Raw genomic sequence first — 26,048 nt, 5'->3', positions numbered from 1 at the left:
TACAGTTCATAACTAACATGCGGCCTTAAGGAATTTGTCAAGCTGAAGCAAAACGTCAATTAACTGATTGGCCAACCAACAGGAAATGAACGCCAACTATTTTAATACTTGATTAATCATGAGTAATTTTTCAAGCAAAAATGCCAACGTGTGCTTGTTCCAGCCTCTCAAATGTGAATATTTGCTATTTGTTATGGTATTTTATGATAATTAAATGATTATTATAAGACTCTGTAAAATTGTGATAGGCGTTTTTCATAATTTTCTATAATTTTCTAGAGAAAACAAACCAAAACAAAAAAAATAATCGTCAGAGATAGACTAATGAAAATAACTGTTAGTTGCAGCCCTAGTAATTTTCTTTCCTTGTCTTTCAGGCAAGAGTGCTGAATTCCTAATCATTTACTGGTGTGACAGTGTATCAGAAGAAATCTTGCAACATGTATGTCCTCCATGTGTTTTTTTCATGATGCTGATAGCAATGATGGTGACATTTTCTTCCCTATTATGTGTTTCACTCTATTCACTTCTTTAGAAATGCTTCCAATATTATTCCAGCAAGAAACAGCTGGCCTGTCCAGTAAAGTATCAGAGCTTGATGAAAGCTCAGGAAGTGCTGACTGTGTGTTATGAGAGCGGTGTTGCCCATCTCTCCTCCAGCCTGTCTGTACTTCCCTGATCATGTCATACTCATCCTGACTGTGTTCTTGTCTCATCTCTCGGACTAATGGAGCCAATGATAACTACATATTGTTCATTTTTTTGTGTGTGTGGTCATTGTGAAAATAGGACAAAACTTTTACTCTCTGATACACTACAGCCAAGCAGTACATGACCGGGTCTGTGTGTTAGATGTGTGTGATATAGATGATTAGCTTTTAAACCATGCAGGTGCTCAGTGACCTACATATGCCATGCCTTTCATTCCTCCGTTTCTCTTCTCTATTTTTTCCTTCTTGGTTGGACGCAGCTGTGAGAGATCTGCAAATCTGCATCAAAGTTTTTTTTTTTTTTTTTTAATCTTCCTTACCGCCCCCATTCTGGGCGTAGGGTTTTCTCTGTAATCTTAGTGTAATGCCCTCATAAACCCCCCCAGGTTTTACATCACTGAATAATACAATAGGCACAGAGGAGCTGGGTATCTCCTGATGCCTGCACTGTGTAATGAATCCCTCCTTTATTCTGTTGCCCCCCCTGGGAAACTGCACTTGTTTCCTGCACCGCTTGGTGAATTCAGAGAGGTGAGGCCGGTATCAGAAATAGAAAGATTCAATTAAGCAACCTAGTGATATTCCCTGAGGAACATCTCCGCCTCGTGCCTATAGAGAATATTCCCACGCCCCTTTGGAAGACATCTGACATCAAAGTCCAGACCCAGTTTCACTCACTAACAACCAGTTGCTGTTTGGAAACTCTTCACATAGTTGAGTGCTGCTTGAGTTGCACAGAGTCTCTCAGCCGTGTCTGGCTTACTGTGAGTTAAACGTGCTGCTGATATCGCCAACAATGAGGCCGTTAATATTCTTTTATTATATTTTTATTCATTATTTTATTCATTCTGAATCGATTCAATTGATTCCCCAAGAAAGAGCGCTGTCTGTTCAATAAGTGCAGATTGAGCAATTTATTTCTAGCCAGAAGTGACTGTTCATCTCAATAAAACACTCTCCTGCTCGCTCACCAGCCAGTGTCATATGACATCTCTAAGGCTGTGTCCTCCAAATGATAGATTTTTTAACACTTTATAAAAATGACAACAGGAGAGAATATATCGTATGTGTCACACATTTTCTGTGCAACATTAAGGACATCTTACCTTATATAAGCGAGGTAGAATGAGCATGTGCATCCAAACACACGTGTAGAGCCAGGTGCGTGGATATGAGAACATACACGCTACATATTCACTGCACGTTGCTAATGTTACATGAATAACATGGCCTAGATACCCCTGAAACGTATTCAGCACCATGTTTCTAATTTAAACATAGTTAAATAAGCAAACCAAGGAAGGAAACAACAAGATGGCTGGTGTGGTAGAGAAATGAAGAATGTAAATGCTGAGGGACACTTAACTGGGAGCAATGTTTCATCATTCATAAACATATCACTGTATGCTGCGCGTTCTCTCCACGACCTCTGAATAAAGGAACTTGACCACACAAGCAAAGAAACAAGGCCAGAAACGTGTTCATCATCACATCAAAAGCTAACCAAAGTCAACAAGAAAACCCCAAGCAAGCAAACAAACAGGTAATTAGCAATGTAAATCTGTGTGTTGTAGTAAGTTATGAGACTTTAATAATCAAATGAAAAGTATTCACAAAACAGCAAGTCCATAACAAGCTCTCATCAATGTCAAATTGTGAACCTGTAAATGTAGTCTACTTTTAGATGTAATCCATTCACATCTATTTATGGACAGGTTAAAAACAGTACTGGAAATGTGCTGCTAGACAGCCAGTTTTCACCAGTAATGTCTACACAACTTAACAATATAGATATGTTCTTCAGTGCATGATCTTCCGTTTACTATAGGGCTACCACTAACGATTATTGTCATTATTGATTCCGGCCGTTGATTAAAGTCCCTAAGAATGACAAGATGACTTCGTCCTTTAGGAAGCCCATATAGATGGATAAAGACCTGCCCTTCACAGTTCGTGCAGTGTTAAGAGGTTGCCAGGTGTCCTGTGGGGTTTCACTTGTGCATCCCTTTAAGGAGTCTCTGTTGGAACATCTTTTAAGGTGTGTAAATGTTTGTGTTCTCCTACAAACTAGGTTAGAGCTTTTGGCACTGCACAAATGGCCGCTAAGTTTCTGGTCACAGTGCTCAAAAGTTCAATGTGAGCCCCAAGCACAATATAGCCGAGCCAGGAACGAGTAATTTCTATGTGTTAAAGGTAAAGTCGAAAGGAACAAAAAATAAAACTATGCCAATTGTGCTGTGAGATATAGAAATTATGTCACAATCATGTCATGGTGAGGACAACTGAATTAAAAGCTAAAATAACTTGATGATTATTCACTGTAAAACAAATGTATTACAATCAAGTATGTAGTAGTCCCTTTCTAAAATCTTTCAGTGGAATATTATGTATTGCCAAGTTGTAAACAAAATGATATGGCTGTGAATCATTAGTGAAATGACCCTTTAATTATAGATATTTAATCCATGCACTGTAACACTGGGCTGCTGACTGGAGGCAAGCAAAAAGTTGAAGTGGTGAAGCTGAAACATTCTCATGTCTTGCATGCTTTACCCTGAAAATACGCTAATTTCCATTGGATAAAAGTCTATGATGTCAGCTGGGACACAAAGCCTGACAAATTAATTCATAAGAGCATCACATATTACCATAAGCTTCTTTCTGAGAGACGATTACAGCTAGATCATAGACAAAGCGTGCTCTGGTGCTCTAGTTCCCATAGCAATATTGGTGATATTTCCATAGTAACTGGATTCTCTTTCTCTCTTCCCTTTCTTGACCGGCATTAGACAGGATCCCACCTGTTTTAGTAGCTGTGGGAGAAAGTGACTGAACAGACCTCAGAAGTCATCCTCCATGAAAACAGCAATCTCGTGACATAATGACAGCGAGCGAGAGGTTTTAGGGCTGAGCTGGCAGGGAGACCAGACCCCAGGTTGTATTGTCACAGCTGTGGTCATCCACCAGTGTTGGACTCTTCCCATCCCCAAGTGTATGTTCAGCTTTCTTCTTCCCACTCACATCTACTTTTACCTCTCTGGTGTCAGTATATTGTGATAACTCATTTCAGATCACCACAGAAGAACTATTCATGAGATAAAATAAAACATGGTGAGATTTCAGGCCGAGTAATCTCTTTGTTTGATCGACTGGGGAAATCCCCTTATATTGGTTGGAGAAAAAATTATTTGTTCTTTTTTTCATTACATACCGAAGCTTTCAACAACACACTTTTGCTTCTCTGAGCTTGAGCTGAACTACAAAACGATCGAAGGCACAAGCATAGGTCATTGTTTTCCTTTTTCTGGTGTTGTCATGTTAGTAGTGTATATTCACTTTATCTATTATATGACTCAAAGAGCCTCTGGGAAGAACTGTCAGTCTGTGTGAAAATGTCCAAAATTGTGTCAAAAGGATAAAGTCTAGTAGAATGCACATGCAGCATGTAGCATGGTAGCAGGTTAAAACAGAAAACTAATTTTTATTATCTAAAAGGTTGCATTTAAATTACATTAAGATAGGAAGACTCACAGTTGAACTAAAAGTCACCCTGTTCACATGTTTATCCTGAACTCAGGGTGATGTCCCAGACAGGCTTTTATTTCCACCAACCGTTCTACCCCTGGTGGATAAACTCATTCTGTCTAACTAAAAGTTGTATCCTGGTATCAGGAGTTCATTCAAATGCATCCTATCTTTTCCAGGTGTACTCAAACACGGTTCATCTTTCCCCACAAGGGCTCATTGTGTATTCATTTATTTTGCATTTACATATGTGGCTGCTGCAGGCCCTGATCTGTGAGCCCGGTAAGGCTGGGGCAACCCATGTGCCTTGCTGCTGGTGAGCCCTCTGATCTAGGCAGGGTCAAAGACTAGGACTGAGCCAATGAGAGGGTGGAGGAGGAGGGGGGGAGGAGCCGATGGTGTCATTGAATGCCTGGGAACCTGTCACTTGGTGTCAGTGTTAGCGTCTACATCTGGCCTGCTCTCACTTTGACCCCAAGCTAAGCATGACTAGCTCACAGGACTGGACCACAGAGTAGGAAAAGCAACTTTTACTCGTCCACCTTACACGCTGTGCCTTTCACTTGCCACAATGCCAGTCACTGCGTTGAGCCACCACTTCACAGACTCACAGATTCCACACTCATTAAATGGCTGTTAAGGAAATATGCACATGTCTAAAAATACTCATATATTCAGGAATCTCACTCAACTTTAAACTGTTCTTAGAGACTCAGGTCTCTCTTCTTTATCTCCTGAATAAGTAAGTTAAGGTTGTCTATTTCACATATTCCTAATAAAATGATATTATTTTCCTGTCATCTGAGAGCCTGACAAATTCCTTGAACACACATCATTAATTCATTTTCATTTAATTTTGCCATATTTGTTACCAGCAAATATAACAAAACATACATGTACTGACAGCATAAATGTGCACGTTCATTTATATCAGTCCTAAACCCAGATGGATCACTTGTAAGGAAATGATTGCATGTCTGACAAGTGTGCATTATATCATATTTATATTATATGCCGTTAATCCCTTTATTATTATATCACATTCTGCAACACTATTGACAAAGTGAGCACACAGTCTGGCTGCTGCTGATGAAATGTTGTACTTTTCAAGAAGTATCACATGGACAATTGGTGTGCCTTTAAAACATGAGGCCCCTGTTCTTTAGCCATGTATCCTCTCACGCTGCCAAAGCTTTTCGTGACAATAAGGCATTTAGAAAGGACTGATATTGACTGATCTTCACTGACAATATTACTCATTCATTAAGTCATGTGAAACATCTTGGCCCTGAGATAATCAGATCCTGGTTGCTGTATAAAAACAGTACTGTTGTTTGGTGTCACACTGCTTCTTCACATGGTCCCAGCAGCCATGCATGCCAATGGAGACCTTTGTTTTGTGACACAGTTTCAGGCAGTAGGAGTGAATAAATGCTTAATTAAGCAGAACAATGGTCGACGGGTATTGTGACTGAAGACACAATAACAATCGACCACATATATTGTGGAAGTGTAGAACTAAATCTATTGACCAAAAATCCAGTCATGGGATCCTCATGGAAAACATGATACTCCAGAGAGTTATATTTGAGATGCAGTGTAATTCCAGTATTGCACTCTCTGCTGAAACACTGTGCCCCCTCCTCTGGCTGTCTGAACAGTAATTATTAGCAACATGACTATGTCTGTCACCTGTGCAATGATATTAATTCTGTTTTATGAAAGACAAAATGAAAGAATTTAAACACCACTAGAAAATGTAACCCCTTCACAACCCTTTTGTATAGGCAATTGTATCAGTGACAATGACAATGTCAATACATCTAAATCTTAGCGTTGCGCTGATATCTCTATAAGCAGCCAGAGTCAGGGACAAGCGAGGATTATAAATCGAACATCCCCAGACATTGCCACCGTTTAGCAGTCTGTTATTGGTTATTTGGTCATTCCAAAGCGCAGTTGGTGGCAACGAAGGCTCTTCTGCCGGTCTCTCTACCTACCTATTACAACAGAGTTCAGGGAAGACAACGTGGCACAGCTCAAAGGTAGGCGGTACCCTCTTGGTCTTTATGGAAAGTCTGATATTTAACTAACTCAACGGCGTAACATCCACTAGGGACAGGGGAGACATAGTCAGAGAGATAGAACATATATATCAAAAGGATCAGACATCTTAAGGACCACTAAACTCTAATATCCGAAAATATTCAATTCCACACTGTGCCAACTCACACACCAAAGGGATGAGTTTGCCATAACTTTACATCAATTTGCTGTCATAATTTCCCCGTGTGGGCGTATTGGGGGTGTTCCCACAGTAGAATTGTCAGTAGCAAATATCGGATCAAATTCACGATTTATTAATGAATGTAACGTTAGGCCTATGTCTAGATGTTGTGGGTTTTTACTAGGCTATGTTTTCTGTTATGATTTGATTAGCTAAACTAAGCATTTTATTAAGCATAATTCGACATCTACAACTGTGTTCAAATATGTGTCTAGCCCTTCTCGTATCATATCTTTCGGCGGCGCAAAATAAGACTCATGCACTTCAGTACCGCTACTGAAAAAAATCCTAGGGGAAGCCTGTAAGTGGTGATAAATGATAGATTTCTATGTCAGTCCTGAAACTCTGCAGTTTAATGATAATATGTACAATTGCAGGTAATATCCTACAATCATGAGCTGTTCCTCACTAGAGTGAGAACAGGTTAGCATTCAAATGCCCAGGCACTATTTATAGAGGCTGTCAGCACCAGCCAGAGCCCCCGCAGTCTGCTAATTGGGATCCCTCCCAGGTAAGAAGTGTAAGCAGCGGTAGCTCTCCCTGCTTTTCACAGGCACCCAGGGAAACCATGAGCATACTTCATGATGAAATAATTGCCCGCTCATTTTTCGAGCCCAGGTAAGCCTCTTGAGGGAGACAGCGAGAACGCCTTGTCAAAACAGATCGAAGCATAAGGCCAAGAGGGTGAGCGGGCCTCCCCTGGCGCAGCATCTCTGTTATGCGAACAATCTGACATGCCACACATGTTGAATGTCCACATGAATTGAGGAGCTCCATGGCATCAGCTTAAAGAAGATCTAAGAGGAGGAGGTGGGGGCTAATTCAACTCACTGCAACAGTTTTTTGGGCTGTAGTTAAAGTCAAATCCCATGCTTGAATTGGAGCTGCTACCACAAAAATCTGTGTTAAATGGCGCCACACTCAGTGCCAGAATTAGCTCCTCACCACACTCTGCACAGATGGCATCAGCAGCGCTCATTGCAAATGCTTCACATTCTAGTCCAGACTGCCTGACCCCTTCCTTAATCCTAATTAGGAATGCAATTTCCACACAGGCATTTTTCAAGCATGATGAAAATAAATGTTTGTATGGCTACGGCAGTGGCTTATGGGTAGTATCATTTCATGATTCCACAAGTCCACTGATTGTGACGCCATTTTAAAAGGATCACCAGAGCAGGGTTTTATAAATGACTATAGCTACTGTGCACTAACCTATATCCTCCCTGCGAGTCAACAATAAACTGGTCAGATAATAATACATGGTGGTAAATCCCTGGATAACATTCTGCTGCCTGTCCTTTCAACCACACACACCAAAACCTCCCCCACCCGGTATACTTACACTCGCACACACACACACACACACACAAATACACTTCGATCCTCAATAGAAATATACACCCTTTTCTAAAGCTTTCCATCAGCGCACCACAAAGGATTAACCAATAATTCCTCTACAACATATAAAGATCTGGAAACACTCACATCTGCAGATATCAGGCTAATCTGGATGCTGGGATATTAATGTGGGTCTTTTTTTTGACCAGCCAGCAGTTCCTTTACCTTATAATGCTTATTTGGCCAGCACACTGACAGAGAGATGGGGGGCAGCTGAGCCACTCTGCCACAGCCTGCAGAGATCAGCGCTCATTGTTGAGTGCGTGGACGGTGAGCGTAGCCGACCACGATGAGCTAAGGCTCAACTGACAACTGAACAATAATACAACACCACACAGCAGAGACATGTTGACTTAGCAGGTCCAAAAGGTTTAATCTGCCTCACTTCCTGCATGCTCCAAGGATGGGCGCTGTGGGCTGAAAAGAGCTGAACTGAAAGGGTGCTTTTTGCGATGCAGCCTTTAGGGATACACTAACTTTTTATACAACTCTGCTGACTTTTATTCTGAGCTGTTTCCATGAGTTGTGTATTCCCCCAACCTGTACATCTCGACAGCATGGACAGGAGTTTATTTATTTATTTATTTTTATGTCTCTGCACCGGGAGTCATCTCACTAGGGTCATTCATTGTAACTAAATAGCACTAACCAACTATGCATGAATGCCAACAGACAAACGTAACGCATAACAAGAGTGTAGCCAAATGCATTTATGGTTTGAACTATGTAGCTGCACATTTGTAGCACTCAGGTGCATAATGTGTGAGATGGCAGCAGGAAACTTATAAAGTCTTCATAATAGGGCCTCCCAGCAGCATTCAGCTCAGTCATCAAGATGCTATCAGCTCTAAAACTGCAGGCCCAGGACAAATCCCAGTATTTCTAAAGTCTACTCTTACAACAGTGGCTTCCCACAGCCCAGTCTATTAACTGGCCTTTGGAACAAAAGCCATCTCGTGTAGTGGAAGTCTGATTACTGGAAAAGCATGGCGGTTAGATTGACATGATGCATGTTTGATCACTGATGGAGACAATCATTTCAGAAAGCCTCTCTTTCTCAGGTTTACTAGCAATAAAATGTGTTGTTAGAGCTCTAATTTATTTCACAACAGCATTATTTTACTTTCTTCAACAGATGACTCATAACTCTTCCACTAACCTGTTTAAATGTACACATGCCATTTGATTGAGCTGTTTTCCACAAACCATACGCTGCTCAGAGATCAGTAAAAGTCTCCAGCACTAACAGCTGATGTACTGTATAACTACAGTGAATCATCAGCGAGGCTTCCAAAAATTCAGGCTATTAATCCCAACTAACAAACTCCAGATGTTGTTTAAGGAAATACAATATAAAGGAGAGTCTTAGAGAAGTGTACACAGCATGTGATTGTTGCTTACATTTTAATATCTACAGTATCAAACAGAAGGGAGTGCCTGCTGACTTTGTGAGATGAAAAAGCTCAAGTCAATCAGCATGGTAAAGCAAAGAGTCAAGGGTCAAACACGTTACTGCTGCAAAGATTTACTCTTTGACAAAGATTTCCTTTAAAGCAGTCCCTCGCAAACTATGGCAACTGGCCTGCATGTTGTATAATGCTGTGGGAAGCAATTCTGACTGTTTGATTGTTCCTTAGTAAGCACTAATGTGGAGTACATGAGGAGGAGTGCAGAATGTAAGGTCGCCAAAAGTGTGTGACTGTGTGGGGATGACTGGTCACAGGTGAAATGAGCTTTGACAGGCAGGCGTGGTTGAGGGGACAGGGGTCACTTAATGCCCCCGCATTTTTAACACAAGACTTTAAATGGAGAAAGTATTGGCACAGGGGCATGATCATTTAGAAAAAGAGACAACTTTCTCCTCTGTGTTTATTTAGGAACCCCTTTGGAAAGCTCTTTCTGGTTACAAACTCGGTGGAATATACATTAGACAACAAGCACTTATTTATTGTCCTAGGTATTTAAACCATGAGGATGCTTGAATTTGAGAGAGCTGCAATTAAATATTCAACATTTACTAAAACTGCATGGCTTTACACAGAATTCAAACTATATAAACATCAAACTTTGTGTTTTGCTACATGTTTATTTCAATCTCTGAAATAACTCCTAATTAAAAGGGTGGAGACGCCTGCTCTCATAAGCCACATACTCAAAACAGACTTCCAAATTCCATTTTGCAAGAGACATAACTGGGAATAAATCATGACTGTTACTCATCTCAACAGATCCTCATCTCAGTTGTTTATGAACATTATGTGCCTACCATGTCAAAAAAACTAAAATAAACATTGAGACATCAAAGTGTCCGATTTCCAAGCAAGAATTTGCCAACAAGCAGCCCCCTCAGACAACAAATGTGCATAAAGGCATACTCCAGACTCAAATGGTTTGCACAGGCTGGCTGAGCTGTGGGACAGGGAATGTTGCTTAAACAACAGCTGGGGAGGGAAACCATCTGAGGCTCCTGCTGCTGGCCCCCACGCTGGAGCCGCACTTCCATCACCTGCTCAGGGAGGAATCCTTGATGGGTTTCCGTGGGAAATACCAGACGAAGGCATCAGACAGCCGAACAACCCAACATTTGATGCCTCCCATTCTATTTCCAGCCTCTAAAGTCAACTATGCCACCATGCGTACAGTCACACAGGAAGTAAAGGTGTGCTGTACACAGTTACAGTGCGACCTGCTGGTCCGGGAAACAATGGCTAAGTTCCAAAGTGCTTTCATGGTAAGAATAGAGGACAGCTGGCGACCTCAGTCACCTGCTGTCTCTGCCTGCGTCAAACATAAATGCTCTGTGGCGGTCTTCATACTGAGCATGGCATACACGCTGCCCTGTTCAATATTTTGTTGATTTCACCAAAAATTATGCCCTTTGTGATACTCAAGAAGTTTAATGCCACAAGCAGGAAAATAATGAGAAAAAAACATTTTTCAATTGAGTCTTTTTTTTCTCCTATTGCTAAGAATGCAAGAATATTTTAGTAAGCAGATTATAATGCACTTTCTGGTGTTTACATGCAAATACAAAAACAAAAACAAAAACCTGCACACATCTGGCACTTGATCTAGTAAGGACATCCAAACCTCATGGAGTTTACCTCTGCCTCACTTCCCAGATCATACAGATTTATTCATTACACATTAATGCTGCTTTCCACGCAGCATTAGTGTGTAATGATTCAGCTGTGCAGGAAAAAATAACCCGTTAACTAATTACAAGTGAACATTTATTAGTCACAGTGAGCAGAATATTCCATCAATTAGAAACTATTGTCACTAGTCTCCCTGTTGCCCCCAAGGAATATCCAGACTGCACTGAATTCTGTGGAAGTGTGCTCAGCAGGCCCAGCCCTGATAAGCCATGACTACCACTGACTGGCAAAACACCAGGCTCAATCTGCTTAAATGGATCCATCTCAACACTGAAAGTCCAGGTCACAAGGATTGTTGTACTCAGATCTAACTGGGACCTTTAGGTTGGACACCAGCACATCACAGCAGTCCTTCAGAGCTCATCCTCACTGTATAACATTAGCACACTAACAATCGCCCCAAAGGAAGCCGCCCACAGACATGAACGCTGATGATCTTGAGTGTTGATGATCTGAGATAAAACTGTACAGTCGCTCAGTTCTGCATGAGTGAGCCTTGGCGAGGGAAGGGAAGGAAGGAGGGCTGGGGGTGTAAGTGGGGGATTCATTACAGCGAGCACTGGCTGGACAGAGGCCGCTGAGAGACACTCGTCAGCACAGAGATACAGATTCCCTCTGAAAGTGTGGTGGAAAGCTCATGATCAAAGATCATTGTTCTGGCTCAAACCAGATCGGGCCAGAATCAATGGCTGTGAGGGAGCTCTGGGTTCAACTTTGGGGTGGAGTGCGGTGGGTGCAGGGGTTGGCAGGGGTTGGCAGGGGATGTTTTCCCTCTTATTCACCACACACACACATATATTCCGAGGCCTCGTGTGTACACCGTTAACTTTACCCCTGCTGACTAAATGGCTTTTGTTCTCTTGCTCTCTGCTGTTGTTTTTTTATTTTTTCAATAAATTATTTGTTGGCTCTTTGCTTTTGTATGTTGAATATTTTAGGGACCGCACATCTGTGCTCTCTGTATTCTTGGGTTCGAGAGTATAACTTTGAGATGTGGCTTTGTTTTTAAAGATGAGCAAGACAAGAAGCAGACTGCAACTAATCAAGAAGTCAAGGACCTGAAGAACCAGGCACAATTTTGTCTTACAAAGGTCTACTTTTTTTAAACGTAAAAACTCTCCTGTTGGTGCTCCCTGGCAAGGCGGCTCCACCAACATCATTCCAAGTTGTTTTGAAGTTTTAACCAAGATTACATATGATTTTCTGTCCAGCAGTAGGTGCACCTAGCTTATCTGCTGATATTTTTTATATTCTCAAGTCACTACTTAAAGGGGAACTCCACCAACTTTACACAAAAAATTTAAGTGTGTTTACAGGTCATCATGGTACTCTCCATGGCCTGTAAACACACTGCATATGTGAAAAAAGTTGTATAAAGCCTTTTGTGGCTCCAGAGGGAGCTGCGTGAAATCTGAAAAAAGGCGGCAGGTTTTGAAAAGGAAGAAGAGGAAGGAAGAGTGCTCGTTTAACTAAAAATGATAATAGGCAGAATGGAGCTTTTCATTAGGTTCATGATAGCAAGTTCAAAAAGGATTGTTTAATTACTCCTGCTTTGATTTTTGATTTTCATTTTCTGTCCTTTCTACATAGTTTCAATATAATATAATAATATACTGTAATTTAATAATAATAATACAAAATTCACAAGGAACAACAATGCAAAAGAATGTGGCCATATTACTGTTAACTTACAGCATGTATTTCTTCTTGTTTAGGCTAAAATATACAGTTCTTAACCCCTGTCCATTAAAATATCTCGAATTTTGGGATCGTTCCACACAACGAGGATAGTTAAGTCTTGGAAAATCCCATATAATAATGCTCTGTGACTATTATGGCTCTGTGAAGAATCTGCACGTTCCAGATAGGTTCTGTTAAGGTTATCTTTTAAGTGCTGATAACGGCCATTGTATAAATATATTAATCTGACTTTGGAAGTGGAGCAGTCTTGTGAAAGGAAATGGCAGAGAAGATAACATGGTCATTTTGGGAATGACTCTGCTCTCTTACAGGATATGAGGTTTAATGTTGAGAAACTGACAATTTAGTTTAATTACAATCTTAACAGCAAAAAAATCAGGAAATCCCTTAACACAGATGGGCTGTGCAATATTCACTGGCTCATCCTCTGTTTAACACAGAGCACAGTATTTGAAAATACATTTAAAATAGTACGCTCCTCTAAGCACTGCTGTTTGGTGGACAGGCTTGTTGATGTCAACAGTTCACTTAAGTCTCCATGAAGGTTTTGAAGCTAAAATTATAGGACAGTCACTACTTAATACTTAAGTCTCTGATCAGCTCTGAGGCTGCAGCCTGGCCATTTTGAGTGACCTGTTACAATGATGACAAATGCCTGACAAACCACTGAGTCACGATGAAATCCACCTAAATTGCTTTCTCCTCTATTGCTTTCTATGTCACAGAAACCAAGCACACCCACATCCAAAGCCCCCTCTATTGGAGCTCAGACAGGGGCCAGCAACCATGTACTCGTCGCCTATGTCTGGCATCCTGACAAATATCTGAGGCACTTACTTACCCAAAGTATGCCCTCACACACATGTGGCAACAGCGCCTGTGTACGCTGAGCTTCTACTCTAGCATGATTCACAGCAAAGCCTAAAAAGCATGGACGGTCCAGGCACTCATGATCTTTTCTGACAGAATCATGAAATTCCATTAATGCTCCTACATATCAAGCATTTCAACTCTCTTTAAGTATTTATTCCTGTTCCAGCCAACAATAGTTTGAACGAGGACAGTTCTTCACACAGCTGATGAGGAAGTTTTAGTGGTCGTGGAGGAAGAGCACTCAGCTGAAGGTCTTCATGATCATCTTGTTGTCTGGACTTTTCCACCATTTGAGCCGCTGGTGTAAGATATCAATGCCATTCAGATCTATGCCATTTGGATTACTTTCTACCAAAAGTTTTTTTTTTTTTTTTTTTTGGCAAGCTCTAAAATAGCATAACAGTGCTATCAATTCCAGTTCAATCTCAACATATTTACCACTTAGTGGCCCAGAAGGGAAAGCCCTCACACTATATGGCCAGATGGCCTGGTTACAATCTGCCAACTCTATCTGTCCAGTCAGCTGAATGCACACTGTATGTCTGACAGTACTGGTGGGCTTTCTACAAGCAGCAGAGCTATTGATCACAGCTACAATACAACTTTTGGAGTTTGCATGAAAAAATATTATTTGTATGTCTGTCTACTCTCTTTTACTAGTTTAAAGGAATAGTTGGATATTTTGGGAAATAAACTTATTAGCTTTCTGGTGTTAGTTAGATGTTATGTCTGTATGGTAAATATGAAGCTACAGGCAGCTGGTTAGCTTAGCATAAAGACTGGAAACCACTGTCCAACAGTCATGTGTCAGTCGCGAACAAGTTGGCTCTCTGAGGCTCCTTTAAGTTAACGATGGGAGCCCAAACTAATTTTATTTGTAAATTGAAGTATACTGTATGTGTCTATATAGAGTTGTGTAATTATTTATTAACCGTACTATTTCATAAGTAGGGTGTTATAGGCTACAATAAGGATAGTTATTCTTGACATATCCCACTTTTTAACCATCAATATGACAGAATATTTCAATGTATTGCAGATGAAGAATCTTGCATATTTATTTCTTGCAACAAATAAGAAAGTAACTTAGGCAGTGACCAGTAGAAGTGGCACTAAATGAAGAGCCATAAGATCCGGTTCCCTTCAAAGAGCAATAATTCCCGTCACTACTGTCCAAAGGTAAGAAAATCTGCCTACCAGCAACTCTAAAGTTCACTCATTAACACGTTATATCTTGTTTATGTAATCTATACTTTACTGGCGGTTATGTGCCGAGCTATTTTTTGGGTCTGAGCATTTGCCAGGCAACCAGCAGAGACTCCAGGAAGTGAGTGGTCCCAGCCAAGAAATAGTCCATCAAACAGCAAAATGGAGAATAATTCTTCTGTTTTTGTATGGATTAAACAAACAAGATATAACATGTTAATTAGTGAGCTTAGTTTAGAGGTGCTATTTTGGCGGATTTTGTTACCTTCAGACAGAGCCAGGTTAGCTGTGTCCTCCTGTTTCCAGTCTTTGTGCTAAGCTAAGCTAACCGGCTGCTGGATGTAGCTTCATATATAGTGGACACCAATGAGAGTGGTATCAATCTTCTCTCATCTAACTCTCTGCCGGAAAGTGAATAAGCACATTTCCCAAAATGTTGAACTATTCCTTTAATATGAAAACAATATATGTTTTGAGTCAAACAGGAAAAGCTTCCTTTGCTCTTAAGTGTAATGTACTGTGACTTGTCACAAATAGTCAAAGTGACATTTGAATTCCATTAGGTTGGAAACACCCAAGTAACTCCAGAGCAGGCTAAGGCAGTTGCCGCAAATTCATTTGAACCAAAATCTAATGTGTGATTTATTTTCCCAGTCAGTAGTGTCATATTGTTTTAAACTGAATTTGAGATTTGTTTAAGAATTACTGCAGATGATTTCACGCTGAGCTTTTACCTCAATAGTGAATGTCTCACTGAACTGATAAAGCTACAAAGCTAATATAGGACCAGTAAGAAACATTGTACAGAGATCCACTGCATCACCATTCTTACTCTACACACACAAACACACACACACACACAAATTAATCAGCACTAATAACTCATTTGGATGAACACCAAGATTTCTGTGTCATGTCTTACCCCTAGCACTCTGAAATCCCCTCTGCGCAGACTGTACTGCCAAGTATGAAGCCACTCAGTCCCTCTTTTAAGAGATGAAGACCGAGATCAATCTTTGACATGGATTTCTAACCACAAAGATGATGATTTGTTTGTATTTTTCAATTAGAAGGGTGTTTTAGATACATTTTAAATACTTGGTTGTCATTCCTAAGCTACATTCAGTGCTTACTGTGTCTGAAAATGCCAGGCTTGCCAGAATGTAATAAATAATTTCCTCATTTTATTTATTTTTAAGATGAGAGTATCAAGGTCTAGGTCTCGCTCACTGACCAAGCCCCATCTATCATTTCTATGCTGTGCTGTTTTGAACCCATTTTGCTCTGCCTCCCAGAGGATGCCAGTAACTCACATGAAGTCCTCTATCTGACATTTAGTGTCTCTGCTAAACTGGCTGGATTTACCCCAAACCATTAGCATGACCTCCTGTCCAACAGCCTTGTTTCAAACATCACAGCATGTGCCTGAAATTATTTAACAAACTAGATGTTACATGCCTTTTATTTTGATAGCCACATGTCTGACAGGTGCATCCACATCTCCGCCTACCGCCTCCACAGTAGCATATTGCAGGCCTGGCATGAACCTGGAGGTGGTGGATAGATGTGCGGAAACCCCCTAATTACAGGCTACCAGAAGTAAGAGAAGGAAATGAGCTTCAAGCACTGCTCCTGATTAACAGGGGGAGTTCTTGTGGTAATAACTAGTGTACCAACCTTATTTGCAGCATTGCTATTGGTCACAGGTACAGCTCCTCAGATGAAATCTCCATACACTACAGCCAAAACTAATTTTTCTTCAGCTTCCTCAACCTGTACTGAGGGGCAGGGCATTATGTTCGACATCTCTGGGAGTAGGTGGAGAGCTGGGGCCTTGCCTCCAAGGTAACACATACACAGTTGTGTTTCTGATCACAAAGCTGCCCCGCCCCCCCCCAATATCTTGTCGATATCTTATTATTGTGACCATGTGTCATCAGAGGAGTTGAATTCCATTTCACTGGTTCTTCAATATAATCCAGAGAGAATGAGATTTACAAAAACAGAGATTTAAAAAAAGATAAAAAGATTGTGCACCCTGCTTTGTTTCTTTTCGTTACTGAAACTCTGTCAACTCTGTCTGCCTGTCCCCAACCCGTTCAAAATGTGGTAGCAAAGCTTTTAGCCAGACACTGGCTACCTTTAGAGTTGATTTTAATATTTTAGTTTGATATTAGGGCTCACATGGGTCTGGTTTCTGCCATTATTAGTCCTTTAAAATCCCTACGTGACCCGACATCATCAGGCTGAGCTGTTATTTTATTTCCATTGTTTGTGTTATTATCATTCGCATTTAAATGAGTAAAACAAGTTTTGTGGAACTGAAAAGTAACAAAAAAAAAAAAACCCGTAGGAAGTTGTTTGAGATATTGTTAAGCTACTGTATATAGGTTTTGTCCATTATCATTATCATTTTAATGATGGGCCCAGTGGTTTGGAATGAACTGTGATCAAACACCTGAATTTGTCAGATGACTCTGCCTTGTGGCTATTTTTAGACAGTAATTGCCCTTTTGTTACAGCCTGGTAAACAAAAGATGAATCCAGAGCGATTATCTGGTTATGACTCTCAGTGGGAGCGCAGCCTCGAGCTTTTTCCTTTCTGAGCGACAGCGGCTCAGCCACATGTAGTTCAATGCCTCTGCCATGTCATTAATGAAACCCCTAATTATTTCACTAAGCTGACAGCATCCCAATGTTTGATCGATGGTGGTCTCTTTTGACCTATCGATGTACTCCGTCAGTATCCAGTGAACACACGAGCAGGAGAACTGCTATGGCGCTTCCTCCCTCCAGGGACCATGTGACCACAGATAAAGATCATCAAACAGGAAACATCTCTTGTCCTGCCCTAAGCTCAGGCAGCCAGTACTGTCGTAAGAGGGGGTGCTGTATGGAGGTATGTGGACCCAAAAGCAGATGACGAGGAAGCGGAAGTAGCTGGATGACTACCGTGTTTATTGTTGGGTGGAATGCAGTGGCGTGAGTCCGAGGAAGAAAAACAGTACACAAGGGAACAGGCAAAATCCAGAATCCAAAAATCCAAACAAGGTCGACAGGAGAACAAAGAATCCAAGATAACACAATCACAGGGCTTGGCAAGGACCAACACCATGTGTACAACAATGATCCGACACAGAACAAAGAAAAGACCAAGACTAAATACCCAAGGGGAGGTGAGACAACGAGACACAGGTGCAAACAATCAAGGGAAGACCAACAATCAAAACTGGAGGGAAAACACAGACAGGAAGTAAAAACACAAGACACACAAGGGAAGGAGACTACTACAAAATAAAACAGGAAGTGTCAACACCAAAACTACCACAAGTACAGAGGCATCTTGGAGATTATCCTGTTGATCTAGAGTAGCCTAAACATCGAATAATAGTGTTGTGTCAAAACAACCACTTTAGTCTTCTTTTGAGGAAAAGCCATCATTTCTAATAGCTCATTACCCTAATCAGGACGACAATTAACTTCTTTTTCTCATGAACCCCTTTCTTGTTCGAACCTCTGAATGTAAATCTGACCAAGTTTATCAACAAAACCTTACAAGAAACATTCCTTTTCCAGACCATTATGATATTTTTTATATTACGGACTTTTTGGCCAGTATATACTGCCTGGAGGCTGGTTCTAGCTTCTACCGATGGTTCTTTCACATGGTAGTCTTATTGACATTTGAAGCACGCACATGCCATTGCCATTTTTGGAATGTGAGCACGTTAGTGTTTGCCTTTCAACCTCAGCATCTGCTGTAGCTTACTGCGAGTGAAAAAAAAAATGAAAGTAGGACAGGGAGCTGAATCCTTCTCTGTGTCAAGTTAAAATGGATTTCTGTCTCAGGAGATGTACCGTCACACCCAGCTTGTTTTCTGAACGCCTTCAACTACCAACACTGCTGAGCTTTCTTCACAACTCCCCCTTTCTGCTCTGACCTCAGCCAACTCATCAACAGGGGTCCCTTTTATCTCTTAGGAAAACAGGTGGTTATGATTGTTAGTCGGTGCACATATGACGAGAGGGTTTCTGACTCCATGTGTTTTCTATTTGGAATGCTGCATTTGCTAACACGCACACTCAGGTTTGGGAGGGACGCAGCAGATATTTCTGGGTACGCCTGCAACGCTGCTCAAAACACCACCACCCACGCCTGCTCAGCTGTTTCGGGTCATTCCACAGTAAGGGCCATGTGCCACTTTGACTTTATCCCATGGAGGGACTGTTGTTGCACAGATATCCACATGGCTGACTGCAGTGTAACGATGACAAAATTGTGTGATTTTGTAAAAGTAATTACACAACTCTCAGTTAGGCAATAAGCACAAACAAGCCCATGGTAACTGCAGAATTCCTTCCTGCTGTTACATCTAAGCTGAGACCAAAATGACAACTATGATAAATGCATTATGCCACCGACACCTCTCACTCAGAGGTGTCTGGAGAGAGCTCCTGACTTGTAACAAACAAATGCTCAGCAGCAAGGGACTCCTGTCTGTTTGTCTGTCCCTGTTTTACTCTGCCATTTACTGTCTCTGCAGTAAAATGTCAGACTGTATGTGACTTGCCCACAGGGGCCGTACATGCCATTCAGAGAGTGCACCAAACATTTGCTCACAAGCTTTGGGTGGGTAGGGAAACATCTGACAACATTCACCTCCTAGGGGAGCCACTATCTGCAGTTATCTTGGGGCACACCGACTCCTGCCATGCCAAACGGCTATGCCACACATGCCAAACAGTGAGAAAAGTGCCGACGCTTGGCTCTAATTTAGACAAATGTTTGAAGAGTGTGCTGGGTAACGTCACCAGATGAGCTCCCTAGTTATGTGTGGGTTAGCGGATGTTCGAAGCTCTCTGAGTGATGCAATGACTTATCAGCAGAGAACACGGGGAGGCTCAACAACAATCTAGTGGACAGTGTTCTCCCTTATCCTATCCATTCAGATAAAGAGAGCTCGAATTGGATTAGGCTGACAGTCATGAGTGAAAATTAAGATAATGTCAAGTCAGTGTGAAAGCTGATTAATTGAGTCTGAAACAATATTCAGGTATTAATTGTGAATGATCAGGTTTTCACAATAATATTTTTCGTTGAGTTGATGAGGTTTGCTGTTGTTGATCCACACAATTTCAAAAATGCAGCAATATGGTCTGAAATGCATATTTGTCCACAGGTGTTTCTCATAAGAGTCACAGCAGTGATCTCAACGTTTATATTTGCTGAGTACTAATCCACTTTGAGCATCTTCCAAGCTCCCACATATCTTGGCCATGCTTTTGGCAGGAGGGTTCTGGCAGATGTCTTCTTAAAGTGCGTACCACTTTCTTTGGAATATTTTAAGTGAAATGGCTCAGGTGAAGCCAACAATGGAAAATGTCAATGCATTCCATTAGATCAGAATGGAAAGTCTGCTATAAGCATGTGTACTTAAAATAACAATGGCCCCCGTCTTTTGCTCCGCTGACAGATGACTGGGCTGATATTTGCGGCTATGTTCAGCCGTGCTGGGTTTAGCCTTCATTTGGAATGGCTGGGGCTGCATGGCCATTAAGATGATAGCTACCCAAAGAATGTCATGAATTGAAAATAACAGCACATCTCACAGACACAGAAATAACATGTGACCTACAGAGCAAGAAGCGAAGCAAACAACACACCCATTCCTCTCTGAATTTCTTACTCCCTTTGTGAAAACAAAACTGCATTTGGAGCAGAGCTTTTCCAAAATACAAGAAGCATTCTAATTACAGTCAGTAGCTATTAGGAATCAGTGCCTATCAGCACCAAGTAGTAATTCATAGCATGGCTTGCAGCCAGCTTTAGTCTTGCCAGATTTGTGTTGTTTCTAAAAGACAGTGGCGATGCCGGCTGGGAGCCAGTCGGCCACATGGTTAAGCCCTGTCCAGGCATGGACAAAAGAAATTCTTAAATCTTCACCGGCTCACTGCCCCCCTGAAAATGTCAACTGTGTTGCTACCATGCCCTGTCACAGATTTACTCAGGGGAACATCATTAAGAGTACTGACTTTGAAATGTATCGTTTGGAGAAAAAAAAAAAGTCAGCACACAGCCTCGAGGTATGTCAAGAGAGACAGTGTTGATAGTACAGCAACAGATTCAAACAAGCTCCACTGCTATTCCTAATTAAAGTAAAGCGAATAAGCCAATTCACACGCTTGAGTGATCACAGGAGGTTCTTATGTCTGTACTTCCCTTTGATCTGTATGTCTGTCCTCTCACACCTTGCTTAATCTACGTCCAAGGGGAAACAAGAGAAATATAAACACCACATTTCATGCCGAACTGTTATGGTAAACTTACTACCAAAGCACAGTTGTTTATGCACGATAAGAAAAAGAATACAAAGTTTGAAAATGCATTTGTAACATTTTTAAATGTAAAATGTTTCTCAAAAATATCTGTTACACTTAAAATAAAACTAAATGTCTTCTTAAACTTCAAAGCCTGGGAACGACTGGCTAAGTTAAAGCTGCACAGACACAGGGTGGACCGTCTGTATCAGGGATGCACTGAAGGGTAAATCGCTTCGTTTGATTAATCATTTCCCGTTCTTTTTAACCTGAAATTTACAATATGTAAACTATAGCTTTACATCGTCCTGCATTTTAAAATAAACTGCCGTAACAGTTTGGGAGCAGCTGAGAGTCTGTGTCGGGCTCGAAGAAAAGCGCAAAGGAGTAAAACAATCTTGATTTATCACAAAATCGCCACATAGCACAGCAACAAGTGGCTCGCTTTTCTTTGTCAAATATTAAAACCGGCGTGATATTTGATTCTTAATCACATATAGAAGTAATCATTTAAATGTATTCCTCCAAATATCGTCAAAACACGTCTGTAGCTTAATGTCTGAAGTGTGATTAAGGGATGTTCGGCTCGTGCGTTAATATTTAAATGAACTGCTACACTCTTACAGGTGTGCGTCTCTCGCTTCCTACTGGAGGACTGAAAGAGTGGGGCTCTGGGGTCTTAAGGGTGGGCTACTGACACGGACTGATTTTCCGACTGAAACAGAAATCGCAGCTCGGCTCTGCGGTGGTTTGAAAGGGTCCAGCAGCAGCGGGAGGAGGAGGAGGGGGCAGCGGACACTCACTGGCCTGGCTGGCTCCTCCCGCGGACAGCCTGCTTTATTCCACCGCAGGAAAAACCGTTATCTCGCATCACTACTTCCAACAGCTCTGCCCTCACCGCGGCTCCAAACCCACGTTAAATAGTTAACGGCACGGGCTACGAAACTGCCTTAATACATATTTAATTCACAAACACAAAGTCTCTCTCCAAACTTGAGAGGCTGAAACTTTTACAGAGTGAGGACAAAAAACGTGGTGGCTTAACTCTATAATGCACCGCTAATTGAACTGATGCAAGAGCTGAACATTTTGGTCACTTGGTGTTGCTATGCTAATATAAGGCTACATCCAGACAGTGTTATTTTCCATACAGCTGCATTACTCCGAATAAAACAGTGAGGGAGAATAACGTTAAGCGATGGATTTGAGAAACAATAGCTGCTTAAAACCATCGCTCGACCCGTACATTTGCGAGTCATGTTGATAAGTTGTATCAAAAATGGCGACTAGCGTTATATTTGTCATTTCGTTAGCAGAATTAATAACTATATTTACTTCGGAGAGACTGTTCTTGCTGTCAGTCTGGATTGAGTTTAACGTTAGTTGCGTCCAGATAGGGTTACTTCTTCTGAGGCAGGATCTATTTTTTGCCTAACGCTGGTGTAAAATCTCGACCAAACAGACGCAGAAGTAAAGAGCATTTGACGGTCACTTTCCTCGTGGAGAAAATGGGAAAATAACAGCCAGTTTCCATGATTTTTGTACTTACAGTGAGTTGAGAGGAGAGTCAGGAGGCAAGCCAGACGTGTTTTCGCCATCTTGGAGTCGATGCAATGCTAGGTTTGACTGGCCGTACATGCGCAAAGTAGCCTAAAGAGCTTTGGTGTGGACGGAGAGAGGGAGAGAGACATAGGCAGAGAGAGAGAGAGGGGGGGGGGAGGGAGGGGGCATGTATTATATTAGGTTTCCATAGCTACGGAAAGCATCACTCACACAGACAAGAATTTATAGTTGACACAATGTGGGAGGCTTTTACTACTGTGGCCTTATACTGTAGGTAGGCAGCAGCTGGGAGCTCGGAGAGGAAACCACCAGCCCACACTCCTTTGTTGGGAGAGACAAGAGAGATGAGCAACAAAGCAGGTAGCCTGTTTAAAAGACCACATTCCCAATTTTCCTTATTAAAATGAGAGAAAGGAAAAGTGTCACACTTGTAATATGTACAGGCGGCAAAGCTATTAGCAGTGGTGGAGGAAGTATTCAGTAGCCTCCTAATACCACACTGTAAAAGTACTCTGTTACAAGTAAAATCCCTGCACTGAAAATGTTGCATGCCGTCACAATTACCCAGAGCCCAAAGTCACACCTTCACAATGCTTTGTCCAAGCAATGGGAAATGTTTTTGCCTGAAAAATGACTTAAAGGATTATCAAACTACAAATAATTGGCAATTAATTTTCTGCCAATTGGCTAATTGATTAATCGACCAATCGTTTCAGCTGTACTTGTTTGGTAGTTAAATTTAATAAATATATAAAATATATAATAAATAAAACTATATATTTTGAAGCTTTTAATATGTTTTGTATGTAAAAATCTTTATTCATAAAGTACAGCTATCAAAGTGATTGTAGTGAAGTAAAAAGTACTATATTTCCCTCTGAAGTGCAGTGGAGTCGAAGTAGAAAGGGGCATGAAAAGAAAAGACTCAAGTAAAGTACAAGCACCTCAAATTTGTACTTACAGTAAGTACAGTACTTGAGTAATGATAATTGCAGGAATGGTTTGGGGTTCTTGCACAGCGGGCTTTCAATAAAATGTTCACTTACACTATATGCTTATTTACGTCACTGGCTGTAAATCATAGCCCTGTCGAGGACTGTAGGCCCGCTCATGTGTCGGAACCCAGTGACAGGCACTACAGCCATGTCAGCCCGGAGCTCTCTTACCCTATTCACATGATAGAACGACCCCAGTCTTGTAAAGTCCTGTTTTTGTCATAGTGGATATGGTCTGGCCTCCAGTTCCAGTGACATGCATTGTTTACTTCAAGCCGTTTTCTCCCACTGAGCCCTGTTATAACTCTGTGATGACAGCGGATGCAGCCTGGAATATAAATGCTACTCAAACCATGTCTGTGACTGGTCAGCCTCTTCAAACAGTTCCACAAAAGGCAGAATAAGGTTAGATACCTGCAGCTGTGCAGTGCAGAAATAGGCTACCTAATATCTGTAACTGTTTGACATCATCAGTAAGTGTGTATCAATACTGCATCATTTACAAAAGTAAAATCTGAGATGATTGCAATACTCACTGCATACGATAATTATGTCTAAATATAGAACTATCTCTAATTATGCTAGCATGCATATGAATTGTATTACATAACACATGTAAATCTGTAATTCAAGCTAGATTCTAACATGAATCGAGTGTAGTTATTTTAACCACACTGTTGCCTTGAGGCGCTGCTCTCTAGGTTTGTATTATAAGTCAGTATGTGGCAGTCGTATGTGTTACAATGTTGAAAGTGTGTTTTTGGTCCTGAAAAAAGGAATGTTATATAAACATTAGGGGCTGTTATTAATACCCTAAGAAATTATAACCAGGTTTTTCTAAGTAATTGAAATCAGGACATCGATTCAATGAGTAGACTACATCTACTGAGGCAAATGTGAAATAATATGTGCAAACTAAACCCTTCCAACACTGTGATTACAGAGAATAAATTAGAATTGAAATCTGAATATATAATTACTTGATGAAGTAATGTTTACTTCAAGGTGTACGCTTCTTAAAAGCATGTCACAATTGCAAAGTTGCATAAAACTATAGAAATGTCATCTTCATGCATATCAGACACACAATGTGTAGTAGATACTGTGTTTGTAAAAACCTTGATGAATGCAAAGCTAAAATACAATGGCAGGTGAGAAAAAAAGTGTTCAAGAAAAAAAACTCTCATAGAGCAACACTATCAATCAGAAATGATTCTGCCATTTTAGCAACTGGCAGGATGAAGCAGGGTTTAGCCTTGGCTGTTCCACTTCCACATCATGCAGTATTTTTTATTTTTTTACTTTTTATTGTTTATTTATTTATTTCAAAGCTTAATCCTGTCACTTGCAACAACATTTAAAATGATCACAGAACCCCTTCATAAAGAATTAATATCTGTTTCATGTTAACAACCTTAACATATAGCAGCAACATTGCTTTAATGTAAACACAATTTGATTTGTCGTGGCAGGAAAAGCACAGGTGCAACTAATGACATTAAAGATGATTCTGTGCATCGTAGTGGCACATGCACTGTAGCAGGTGATTCAGCTTATTAATTACACCTGTGCTTATCCTGCTATGACATGTTAAAATGTGTATTGCTTAAAAAGGAGTATTAATATCAGAAGCAATGTGATTAAAACTATTTAAAACAGCAAAACACTGAAGATGAAACTGGAGTTAAACTTTAGCAACATGCGTTTTTGTTTTTGAATTTAGGAGAGACCTTTATGTCTGTTCTTTACTAAAACATTGTTTAATATACCCATACTTCCTCCCAGTGTGTGTGACATTGGCACTCTGTGTCACGGAGCACTGAGGTTTACTACTGACGCTGAACATTTCAGCTGTCGTTTTGCCTTATAAACTTGTGGACATGTTCACTGGAACACATTTCTCCGTAAGGCTGGGTCTGCCTGTTCACTTTCGGTGCTCTTGTCTGGAAAACCTGGTGGAAAATAGTGTGTATGATAACGGAAGTGTTTTTTCTCTTCATCTTGTCGAAGCAAACAGAGTTAGACCAAAGGGCTTTCATGTACTCTGCTCCCACAGCCCATGGGGAAATGATGTAAAACTGAAAGTGCTGGTCTCTCTGTGTGAGTTTAAAATGATTATGAAGGATTTCAAGGCAGATTCAATAAGAAGCGGATTATTCTATGTTTAGCTTAAATCTATTTCAGCTTGTTTCCTGTTCTTGCTGATGTACTACTGCCTGCATAATGACTTTTGTCTAAGCATTTACCTGTATGTGACTTTAATTGTGTTTTTGCTCATGAATATTTATGTCATTATGCTAAGTGTGCACAG

General features: G+C 40.9%; 1 protein-coding gene across 1 annotated transcript in view; it reads right to left on the bottom strand.

The window, feature by feature from the left end:
- Positions 1–22,873, bottom strand: part of LOC122888089 (junctional adhesion molecule 3B-like) — a 35,230-nt gene extending 12,357 nt beyond the window's left edge. The window contains exon 1 of the mRNA XM_044222056.1: positions 22,729–22,873. Coding sequence (XP_044077991.1) covers positions 22,729–22,777 — 49 coding nt within the window. The 5' untranslated portion in view covers positions 22,778–22,873. The remainder of the gene's footprint in view (positions 1–22,728) is intronic.
- Between the last annotated feature and the right edge of the window lie 3,175 nt (positions 22,874–26,048).

The sequence above is a fragment of the Siniperca chuatsi genome, linkage group LG14 (genome assembly GCF_020085105.1).
Source record: "Siniperca chuatsi isolate FFG_IHB_CAS linkage group LG14, ASM2008510v1, whole genome shotgun sequence".
Taxonomy (NCBI): Eukaryota; Metazoa; Chordata; class Actinopteri; order Centrarchiformes; family Sinipercidae; genus Siniperca; species Siniperca chuatsi.
Note: the sequence above shows the minus strand (reverse complement) of the source record. Positions and strands in the feature narration are given on the sequence as shown.